Source organism: Oncorhynchus masou, chromosome 24 (genome assembly GCF_036934945.1).
Source record: "Oncorhynchus masou masou isolate Uvic2021 chromosome 24, UVic_Omas_1.1, whole genome shotgun sequence".
Lineage (NCBI taxonomy): Eukaryota > Metazoa > Chordata > Actinopteri > Salmoniformes > Salmonidae > Oncorhynchus > Oncorhynchus masou.
The window spans coordinates 23964666-23976642 of record NC_088235.1 but is presented as its reverse complement, the minus strand read 5'-3'; the positions used below and the strand labels follow the sequence as shown (position 1 = coordinate 23976642).

Genomic DNA, 11977 nt, shown 5'->3' with positions numbered 1-11977 from the left:
CACTGCTGATGAAACAGTCTGCCTCACTGCTGATGAAACAGTCTGTCTCACTGCTGATGAAACTCAATCTGTCTCACTGCTGATGAAACTCAATCTGTCTCACTGCTGATGAAACAGTCTGCCTCACTGCTGATGAAACACAATCTGCCTCACTGCTGATGAAACTCAATCTGTCTCACTTGCTGATGAAACTCAATCTGTATCACTGCTGATGAAACTCAATCTGTATCACTGCTGATGAAACTCAATCTGTCTCACTGCTGATGAAACTCAATCTGTCTCACTGCTGATGAAACTCAATCTGTCTCACTGCTGATGAAACTCAATCTGTCTCACTGCTGATGAAACTCAATCTGTCTCACTGCTGATGAAACAGTCTGCCTCACTGCTGATGAAACTCAATCTGTCTCACTGCTGATGAAACTCAATCTGGTTCACTGCTGATGAAACTCAATCTGTCTCACTGCTGATGAAACACAATCTGTCTCACTGCTGATGAAACTCAATCTGTATCACTGCTGATGAAACTCAATCTGTCTCACTGCTGATGAAACACAATCTGTCTCACTGCTGATGAAACTCAATCTGTATCACTGCTGATGAAACTCAATCTGTCTCACTGCTGATGAAACACAATCTGTCTCACTGCTGATGAAACTCAATCTGTATCACTGCTGATGAAACTCAATATGTCTCACTGCTGATGAAACTCAATCTGTCTCACTGCTGATGAAACACAATCTGTCTCACTGCTGACGAAACTCAATCTGTCTCACCGCTGATGAAACTCAATCTGTCTCACTGCTGATGAAACACAATCTGTCTCACTGCTGACGAAACTCAATCTGTCTCACCGCTGATGAAACTCAATCTGTATCACTGCTGATGAAACTCAATCTGTCTCACTGCTGATGAAACTCAATCTGTCTCACTGCTGATGAAACTCAATCTGTCTCACTGCTGATGAAACTCGATCTGTCTCACTGCTGATGAAACTCGATCTTTCTCACTTGCTGATGAAACTCAATCTGCCTCACTGCTGATGAAACTCAATCTGTCTCACTGTTGATGAAACTCAATCTGTCTCACTGCTGATGAAACTCAATCTGTCTCACTGCTGATGAAACTCAATCTGTCTCACTGCTGATGAAACTCGATCTTTCTCACTGCTGATGAAACTCAATCTGTCTCACTGTTGATGAAACTCAATCTGTCTCACTGCTGATGAAACTCAATCTGTCTCACTGCTGATGAAACTCAATCTGTCTCACTGCTGATGAAACTCAATATGTCTCACTGCTGATGAAACTCAATCTGTCTCACTGCTGATGAAACTCAATCTGTATCACTGCTGATGAAACTCAATCTGTCTCACTGCTGATGAAACTCGATCTGCTTCACTGCTGATGAAACTCAATTTGTCTCACTGCTGATGAAACTCAATCTGTCTCACTGCTGATGAAACTCAATCTGTATCACTGCTGATGAAACTCAATCTGTCTCACTGCTGATGAAACTCAATCTGCCTCACTGCTGATGAAACTCAATCTGTCTCACTGCTGATGAAACTCAATCTGTATCACTGCTGATGAAACTCAATCTGTCTCACTGCTGATGAAACTCAATCTGTATCACTGCTGATGAAACTCAATCTGTCTCACTGCTGATGAAACTCGATCTGTCTCACTGCTGATGAAACTCAATCTGTCTCACTGCTGATGAAACTCAATCTGTATCACTGCTGATGAAACTCAATCTGTCTCACTGCTGATGAAACTCAACCTGTATCACTGCTGATGAAACTCAATCTGTCTCACTGCTGATGAAACTCAATCTTTCTCACTTGCTGATGAAACTCAATCTGCCTCACTGCTGATGATACTCAATCTGTCTCACTACTGATTCTGTCTCACTGCTGATGAAACTCAATCTGTCTCACTGCTGATGAAACTCAATCTGTCTCACTGCTGATGAAACTCAATCTGTCTCACTGCTGATGAAACTCAATCTGCCTCACTGCTGATGAAACTCAATCTGTCTCACTGCTGATGAAACTCAATCTGTCTCACTGCTGATGAAACTCAATCTGTCTCACTGCTGATGAAACACAGTCTGTCTCACTGCTGATGAAACACATACTGAACAGCACTGTGCCCTAGTGCTGGTAGACAAACACACATACACATTCACACCACACACAATTTAGTCATAAAGCAGAAATAAGTTACTCAGTGTGTTATATGTAGCTATGTATATGATACAGTTCGCTGCCTTGAGTTGGAGTCATGTATAAATTTATATGATACAGTCAGCTTGGCTTGAGTTGGAGTCATGAGGTATTGTATATGATACAGTCAGCTGCCTTGAGTTGGAGTCATGAAGAAATGTATATGATACAGTCAGCTGCCTTGAGTTGTGGTCATGAGGTAATGTATATGATACAGTCAGCTGCCTTGAGTTGTGGTCATGAGGTAATGTATATGATACAGTCCGCTGCCTTGAGTTGGAGTCATAAGGTAATGTATATGATACAGTCAGCTGCCTTGAGTTGTGGTCATGAGGTAATGTATATGATACAGTCAGCTGCCTTGAGTTGTGGTCATGAGGTAATGTATATGATACAGTCAGCTGCCTTGAGTTGGAGTCATGAGGCAATGTATATGATACAGTCAGCTGCCTTGAGTTGGAGTCATGAGGCAATGTATATGATACAGTCAGCTGCCTTGAGTTGGAGTCATGAGGTAATGTATATGATACAGTCAGCCGACTTGAGTTGGAGTCATGAGTTAATGTCTATGATACAGTCAGCTGCCTTGAGTTGGAGTCATGAGATAATGTATACGATACAGTCAGCTGCCTTGAGTTGGAGTCATGAGGTAATGTATATGATACAGTCAGCTGCCTTGAGTTGTGGTCATGAGGTAATGTATATGATACAGTCAGCTGCCTTGAGTTGGAGTCATGAGGAAATGTACATGATACAGCCAGCTGCCTTGAGTTGGAGTCATGAGGTAATGTATATGATACAGTCAGCTGCCTTGAGTTGTGGTCATGAGGTAATGTATATGATACAGTCAGCTGCCTTGAGTTGGAGTCATGAGGTAATGTATATGATACAGTCCGCTGCCTTGAGTTGGAGTCATGAGGTAATGTCTATGATACAGTCAGCTGCCTTGAGTTGTGGTCATGAGGTAATGTCTATGATACAGTCAGCTGCCTTGAGTTGGAGTCATGAGGTAATGTATATGATACAGTCATCTGCCTTGAGTTGGAGTCATGAGGTAATGTCTATGATACAGTCAGCTGCCTTGAGTTGTGGTCATGAGGTAATGTCTATGATACAGTCAGCTGCCTTGAGTTGGAGTCATGAGGTAATGTATATGATACAGTCAGCTGCCTTGAGTTGGAGTCATGAGGTAATGTCTATGATACAGTCAGCTGCCTTGAGTTAGAGTCATGAGGTAATGTATATGATACAGTCCGCTGCCTTGAGTTGGAGTCATGAGGTAATGTCTATGATACTGACAGCTGCCTTGAGTTGGAGTCATGAGGTAATGGAGAGTGAAACTAAGTCTAATGGAGTTGTTGCCACATGCTTTGTTTGTCTGTTCAGACAGTGTGCTCAAACAGACCACTACGTGAGCCCTGATTTAAAAACTCTCTGTCTATGTGGTTGCAATGTATTTTCAATAGGAAACGCTGGTTGATTTACTTGTCCATTCTAAGTCTCATAAGCTCATGAACTTGTATTTGTTTTGTTAAGCAGCACAAAGCCAGACGGTCACATATTTCAGGGTATTGCTTTCCAGTACGCAATAACAACTCAATTACATCCTTGGATAGACTCTAACTGTATTTTCTGGCATGTATTGGTCGCCCCCACAAAATAGTTTTCTAACCTCTGGGTCCTTTCTGGTTAAATAAAAGTGAAATGAAATATTGTGCTGGGTTGTTGGTTAATGTCAGTGTTGTTCCTTGTTCCCCAGACCTGAGCAAACACAAGCGCTATGAGATCAGGATGAGTGTGTATAACGCCGTGGGGGAGGGACCAACCAGCACACCACAGGAAGTGTTTGTAGGAGAAGCAGGTAAGTCGCAGAGTGAGGGAGTGAGGTTACACACACACACACACACACACACACACACACACACACACACACACACACACACACAATCTATCTCTCTCTTTCTCTCTGCTTTTCTTGTCATTTCAATCATCACCTCAACGGAGGACCTGAATAGTAGAACTATAGACTATCTGACCTCCCTGAAGGCAGGGGATTATTCTGCTTGTCAAGCTGCAAACATCTATTGAATTGGTACCATTAATTTCATTCAGGTTTCAAGATCCATTCACTTTTCTTAAATCCCCATGTCTTTGACTGTGAGAGCCTGGGAGTGTACAGTGAGGATGGTTTTCCCCGTTCTCAGCCAAACAGCTACCAGTTGCTTGATTTTTCATCTTGATTTTTTCACAGTACCCACTGCCCCACCTCAGAACGTAGCCATCCAATCGGCAACGGCCACCCAGCTGGATGTGACGTGGGAGCCTCCTCCATTGGACTCTCAGAACGGAGACATCCAGGGATACAAGGTGAAGAGGAGGGTTTCACAAGGATGGAGTTACCATAGAATTCTTATCATTTAAATCATTCCAATCGAAGTCATTCAAATGTAATGGCAGTTACACATGTTTGCTTCTCTTTAATCCGAGTGGGATTTAAAGGACATCTTTGCTGTGGCTTAAGATGTGTCTGTTCTCCATATCTCCTCCTTCTCCCTCCAGGTGTACTTCTGGGAGATCCAGCACAAGAATGAGACGGAGAGACTGCGCACCCTGTTCCTGCCAGAGGGAGGGGTCAAGCTGAAGAACCTGACTGGATACACGACCTACATGATCAGTGTGGCCCTTTTCAATGCAGCAGGGGATGGGCCCCGAAGCCCCCCAACCAGGGGCCGTACACAACAGGCTGGTAAGGGTGGGACACACACAGATACACACACACACACAGGAGCTGTCTATCTTAAAATGAAAAGAAAGCAATTCTATTGACTCAAATTCCTCCTCCAACTCCCACAAACCATCCAGGGATTTCTATCTGTGAGCTTTTATACAATGCACCTAATTGTTGCTGTCAGCATGCCAAGCCAGGAATGTTAGAAACCACACAGCATAAACATCAGTTACCTTTCAATTTCCTCTTTCAGTCTCTTGACTCATCCGCTGGTTCCCTGGACAGTCATGTTTGGTATAAGATGGTATGAAAATGTTTAGAGGCTAAAAGTCATTTTTTTCTCTTGAAGCTCCTTCCTGTGGTTTCTTGGAAATGCTTTGTCTCTGGCTCAGTGTTCTAAATAGCAACAGAAGACAGTCGCCAGATAGTTTTTCCTCCCTCCCTTCTGAACAGTCACTGTAGAAATGTATGTTTCATCCGATCCCCTCGTAAAAAGGCAAATGTTTGCAGTTTTCTGTGTTTGATATCTCAAGAGGGAGTGGAGGGGTGTAAGTGGGTGGTAGATACAGAGGGCTCTAGCCTTTTTGGTGGAAAAGACGGGAGCAGGTGACAAGCGTGTTGACGAGAAGAGATGCACAGGACTGGTAGCAGGAGGCTCATCACACAAATGAGAGCTGTTTTGGATATACTGTGTTAGTGTCACAAGCTCATCTATGGCACTGTAGCCTATAGGCACTGGAGCCTGATGATATGATGGCTGTCATGGGGATAGAAAATGACTAAAAAGAAACAGCATATCCTAAATTGTTTTTGCAATGTCTTTCCCATCTTCAAAATAGAAATCATAAATTATCCTGTGTTCTGAGGCCATCATAAAAAGGCTGTCAAAGTACACAATCCAAGATGTAGCACTACTGTCTACGGCCCCTAACCCTTAACATTTGACCCCTAACCTCTGACCTGTGTGTCCTCTGAACTCCAGCCCCCAGCGCTCCCAGCTTCATCCACTTCAGTGAGCTGACTACCACGTCGGTCAACGTGTCCTGGGGTGAGCCCACCTACCCCAATGGCATTCTAGAGGGCTACCGGCTGGTCTACGAGCCCTGCACCCCTGTTGACGGTAAGACACCCACCTCGTCATGTCCCACATCTCACATCTGACAATTCACAATAAATGCACATTTCTGAATATGCATCCCAAATTACACCCCATTTCCTATGTAGTGCACTATTTTTGCCCTATATAGAGAGTAGATTGTCATTTGGGACACGTGCTCAGTCTCACTGTTTGTGGCTAAACATCAAATCCAAATAACTTAACTACATTGAAAACAACATTTTTTTTCATTACTGAATGAGTGGTAGCCTTCATTTCGTGTGTTGACACCAAATGACATGCTGAATCATTTGATAATGTTACTATGTTAACCCTTTTCATTCATTTCCCATGTATGTCCCAACAACTTGGACTGTGCCTATGTCAGTGTGTGTGTTTTTGTGTGGTTCATGTTGTTCCAATCCATTCTCTGGGTATTGGCCCCATTTTAAATGTGGTGTGTTTGTCTAGAATCTTCCGTGGCCTGTGCCGACTGTCTTCACTCCCCCTCCCCCCCAGGCGTCAGTAAGATAGTGACGGTGGACGTCAAAGGGGCCCCGTTCTGGATGAAAATCAAGGACCTGGCTGATGGGGTGACCTACAACTTCAGGATCCGGGCCAAGACGTTCACATACGGGCCTGAGGTGGAGGCTAACATCACCATGGGGCCTGGGGAAGGTTTGTCTATCTTTGGCTGTGTTTATAGTTCACTGAGGCCCAGATTCTAACTTGCAAAATGCCCCCTTTTGTTAAATGTATTTAACTAGGCAAGTCAGTTAAGAACAAATTCTTATTTACAATGATGTCCTAGGAACAGTGGGTTACCTGCCTTGTTCAGGGGCAGAACATCAGATTTTTACCTTGTCAGCTCAGGGATTTGATCTAGCAATCTTTCGGCTACTGGCCCAACCCTCTAACCACAAGGTTACCTGCCGCCCCACTTAGCTCAACATTCTGTGCAAATCTTCAATTAACATCAATGGATGATTAACAAATGTCAGAGTGGGCTGGTCTCAATTTAAGATTAGGCCCTGAATGTGCCATAATATTTTTGAAAGTATATTGAGGCTGCCTGACCCTAAAACCTTTCTCTAACCGTTGACCCCACGCAGGAGCCCCGGGCCCCCCTGGAGAGCCTTTCATCTCCCGGTACGGCTCAGCTCTTACCATCCACTGGTCTAACGGTGACCCCGGGATTTCGCCTATCACACACTATGTCATCGAGGCCAGACCTTCAGGTATATACACCCAACACATGACATACTGGACACCACTGCTTGATGTATTTTTTTTAGCTTCTAGTGGAACTAAGAGCCTCAGCAGTGCATCTGCAGTGAACCCTGTCCTGGTTCACATACTGGACACTTCCAGATTGATTCACGCTTCACATTCTTTCCAATTATGCAATCTCTTAGCCCGGCATGATACTTGCTTGGACAGGAATAATCTGTCTAAGATTAGAGTGTCAATGTGTTTCCACAGATGGTGATGCTCATTCTCTATTATTTTAATGGAGTATTGATTGAGGTGCAGCAGAGCTTGAGACGTAGTATCACGTTTCATCTGTGATTGGGAAAGGGGGGAACAGGGATACCTAGTCAGTTGCACAACTGAATGCATTCAACTGAAATGTGTCTTTCACATTTAACCCAACCCCTCTGAATCAGAGGGGGGCTGCCTTAATCGACGTCCACGTCATCAGTGCACAGGGACAGCCGTACAGAGGGAATACATGGATGATGGATGTAGGGAGGGAGGCACAGAGGGAGGAATGGATTTCACTATCAGTTGGAGGCACTAAGCCCCAGATGTTGAGAGTATGGGACTGACTGACATGGTGGGAAACTCAATTAGGCAGCAGAGGCTTAGCTTCGTATGGATTACATTGATCTCCCTAGAGAGCTATTCAACCTTATGATTGTCTGTTCTACCTGATACTTAATTTCACACTCCTTGTGTCCCAGGTCTAAATCAGTCCCTGACCAGAGGGGAACAATGGGACAAATGGAGGTCCAGAGATGAGTTTGGGGGCCTTAGAGAATGATTAGGATGCCACAAACACATACCGCTAAACCCCAACCCCCCTGACCCTATTTCTTATCCTAATATCCTGCCACTGTCCAAGTGACCCTGCCCCTAACCACAAGTAGGACGAGTCAGCTCTTCTTGTCACGAGTGCACAGTCTGTCATAGTCAGGAAAAACTGCTGGCGTTACTACACATTCAATTGATCCTTCATATCTTCACTTCTTCACTGACGTAAACGTTACATAAACTCTGGTGTTGGCTGATGTTCTTGAGCACTCCATGAACGCTGTCAAACTCCAAATAATATTTATGGTTATGAGCACTTAGCCCTTATGGATTCTGGCAGCCATTGCAAAAGGAAACATGAAACATCGCATAATAGTCCCTCTTGTGAATCATACCTACCCATGTTTTACATCCTCTCAAAGACCAGAGAGACCCATATGGAAGCTGTAAAATATATAACTTGCATAATGTGTATGTGGTATGAGTTACCTTGGACATTGTCAGATTGTGTTCATACTATAGGCTTTTAAATAAGCTTTTATATCAATGAGTCTGGTTTACCACTATGTTTTGTCATGTCTGATTACTACTCATTGAAATACATTCGACTTCTTCTACTCTGCCAACAGATGAGGGCTTGTGGGATATCTTGATCAAGGACATCCCCAAGGAAGTCACGTCATACGCCTTCAACATGGACATTCTGAAGCAAGGGGTTAGTTATGACTTCCGGGTTATTGGCGTGAACGACTATGGCTACGGGTCTCCTAGTCCACCCTCAGCCTCCATATCTGGTGAGTTATTTCATATATCTACAGTATGTCCCAGATGTCACTCCATTCCCTAGTACACTACTTCTGGCCAGGGCTCATAGGGGTGTCATTTGGGGGACACACAAGCCATTGAGCTTGAGGTTTTCATGTTAATCAATGACAATATTACTTCATTATATAGAATATACGACTAATCAGTATAACACAAATGTACCACAGTCATTTTCAGATGCTACCTTTGCATCAGTGCTCCTTGTCCTTGGGTTTAGTCCAGTTGTTATATGTGTTTTCTCCTTCAGCCAAAAAGGTGGCACCATTCTACGAGGAGTGGTGGTTCTTGGTGGTGGTGGCCCTGGTAGGTCTTATCTTCATCCTCCTTCTGGTCTTCATCCTTATCATCAGAGGACAGAGCAAGAAGTACGCCAAGAAATCTGACTCAGGTGAGAGGCAGAGACGAAGATGTCATTGACCTGATATTACTAGGCAACAAGCTATTTGTTATGGTTATGGTTTTGGGTAGTATGGAGAGAGGGAGGGAGAGGGAGTGATAGAGAGAGGGAGAGGAAATAGGGGAAAGGAGAGAGATCTATATAGGAGGAGTATAGTAGAGGGGGAGTATAGTAGAGGGGGAGTATAGTAGAGGGGGTATAGTAGAGTGGGAGTATAGTAGAGGGGGAGTATAGTAGAGGAGGAGTATAGTAGAGGGGGAGTATAGTAGAGGGGGTATAGTAGAGGGGGTATAGTAGAGGGGGAGTATAGTAGAGGAGGAGTATAGTAGAGGAGGAGTATAGTATAGGGGGAGTATAGTAGAGGGGGCGTATAGTAGATGGGGAGTATAGTAGAGGGGGAGTATAGTAGAGTGGGAGTATAGTAGAGTGGGAGTATAGTAGAGGGGGGTATAGTAGAGGGGGAGTGTAGTAGAGGAGGAGTATAGTAGAGGGGGAGTATAGTAGAGGGGGAGTATAGTAGAGGGGGAGTATAGTAGAGGAGGAGTATAGTAGAGGGGGGTATAGTAGAGGGGGACTATAGTAGAGGGGGACTATAGTAGAGGGGGAGTATAGTAGAGGGGGGTATAGTAGAGGGGGAGTATAGTAGAGGGGGAGTATAGTAGAGGGGGAGTATAGCAGAGGAGGAGTATAGTAGAGGAGGAGTATAGTAGAGGAGGAGTATAGTGGAGGAGGAGTATAGTAGAGAGGGAGTATAGTAGAGGGGGAGTATAGTAGAAGAGGAGTATAGTAGATAGTAGAGTGGGAGTATAGTAGAGGGGGAGTATAGTAGATAGGGAGTATAGTAGAGGGGGAGTATAGTAGAGGAGGAGTATAGTAGAGGAGGAGTATAGTAGAGGAGGAGTATAGTGGAGGAGGAGTATAGTGGAGGAGTATAGTAGAGGAGGAGTATAGTAGAGGAGCAGTATAGTAGAGGAGGAGTATAGTAGAAGGCCTACAGTATCTAGTCTGCTCCTCTCTGAAATGAGCAGGGATTTCCTATGGCTCAACACTTATCTCTGCTGTGTGGCACTGTCAGTGCCAGTCTGGTTCACGGGCAATCCTGCCAGGGTAGGGCATCCAGCGGGTCACTGCCCATGTTTCTGACTGACAGACGAAACACAAGAGGTCCTTTCTTCCCTTATCTATCGCTTCCCTTTATTCTCTGCTCTCTCACACAAAGATACTCTCACAGACCCCCTGTAACCCCCTCATGGAATACTGGACCAGTCCTAGTTAACAGATCAGCTTGTTAGTGTGATGACTGCAAATAGAGTGACTGTTTGCAGAATGACAGCTTTGCTCCCAGATGTCTTTGGAGGGGTCTGGTATATCAGGGGGGTAGTTGATGTTTGGACCTTTGCGTTCTCGTAGATTCCTACTTCACTCATAGGCAGGGAATATATTATCATACTGTAGACCCAGGCCCAATAGAGTCTGCTGATCAAAGCTCTCGCTAAGAAGGGGTAGGTCAGAGGGTAGGTCAGAGAAGTAACAACACAAATCAGTTTTAAATCAGCATCTTTACATCAACATCAGCTGATAAGGCTATTGACCTAGACTTCGTGGGTTTTAGTTTAGGTTTAAAGGCTGTGTTTTGGTTGAATATTGTGGAATTTATCATCAGTGTTTAGATGCCTGGCTTCAATCGCCTAATATAATGATGATGACATCATTCTGGAATCATTCCAGTCACTCCTCTAGTTTCTATAGAACTCAGTAGTAACATTAGTAGTGGTAGAGCACCTAACAGAATATTATGAATAACATACATCCCTGATTCATAATCTAGTGTTTCTATACAACTCATAGTGTACGTGCAAATTGGCACCCTATTCCCTATGTGGTGCACTACTTTTGACAAGGGCCTATATAGGGAATGTGGAGCCATTTGGGGCATAGCCATACAGTAGTAAAAGTACTAAAGTGGGCTATATGACATACAGCATCACTTTCCTCCAACTGCCTGTCCCTCCTTCCCTCTGGCCTGTAGTCACAGTGTCTCCCTATGTGTGTTCATCAGGGAACAACTCCAACTGTAATGCCCTGACACATGGAGATATGGTCAGCCTGGACGAGGGACGCTTCCCCGCCCTGGAACTCAACAACCGACGGCTGTCCGTCAAGAACTCCTTCTGCCGTAAGAACGGTGTCTATACCAGGTCAGTAACCAGCCATGGCCATACCAAGAACATGCCTCTAGCCATGGCCACACCAAGAACATGCCTCTAGCCATGGCCACACCAAGAACATGTCTCTAGCTATGGCCACACCAAGAACAGGATCATGTTGTCATCCAGAGACAAATGTATGTGTTTTCCAAGCTATAGCACACCATTTGTTGCATACAGCAGGTTTTTAAAGGATCAAATAGTTTGGTCTGATTCATGTTTTCATTTTTGCCATGGAAAAAATATTGCGATACTGGTATCGTCCCCAGCCCTACTTGGCATGTAAACAAATGTCTTTGCATTACCTTGAGTTGACACTTTTACTCATTGCACCTTTAAATTGGCTGGTTGGAATATGTTTTTGACAATACTGTATAGTTACAGTGCTAAGTATTATGGTACTGTGTTTATCATTATTGAGAAAACACTATGGCTGTGTCTGAAATGTGGCTTGCCTACCGCT

General features: G+C 44.2%; 1 protein-coding gene across 1 annotated transcript in view; it reads left to right on the top strand.

The window, feature by feature from the left end:
• Positions 1 to 11977, top strand: part of LOC135511925 (protein sidekick-2-like) — a 645207-nt gene that overhangs the window by 594634 nt on the left and 38596 nt on the right. Inside the window, exons 35-43 of the mRNA XM_064933447.1 lie at positions 3987 to 4088; positions 4479 to 4594; positions 4787 to 4973; positions 5938 to 6075; positions 6571 to 6729; positions 7164 to 7289; positions 8715 to 8879; positions 9158 to 9298; positions 11367 to 11505. Coding sequence (XP_064789519.1) covers positions 3987 to 4088; positions 4479 to 4594; positions 4787 to 4973; positions 5938 to 6075; positions 6571 to 6729; positions 7164 to 7289; positions 8715 to 8879; positions 9158 to 9298; positions 11367 to 11505 — 1273 coding nt within the window. The remainder of the gene's footprint in view (positions 1 to 3986; positions 4089 to 4478; positions 4595 to 4786; positions 4974 to 5937; positions 6076 to 6570; positions 6730 to 7163; positions 7290 to 8714; positions 8880 to 9157; positions 9299 to 11366; positions 11506 to 11977) is intronic.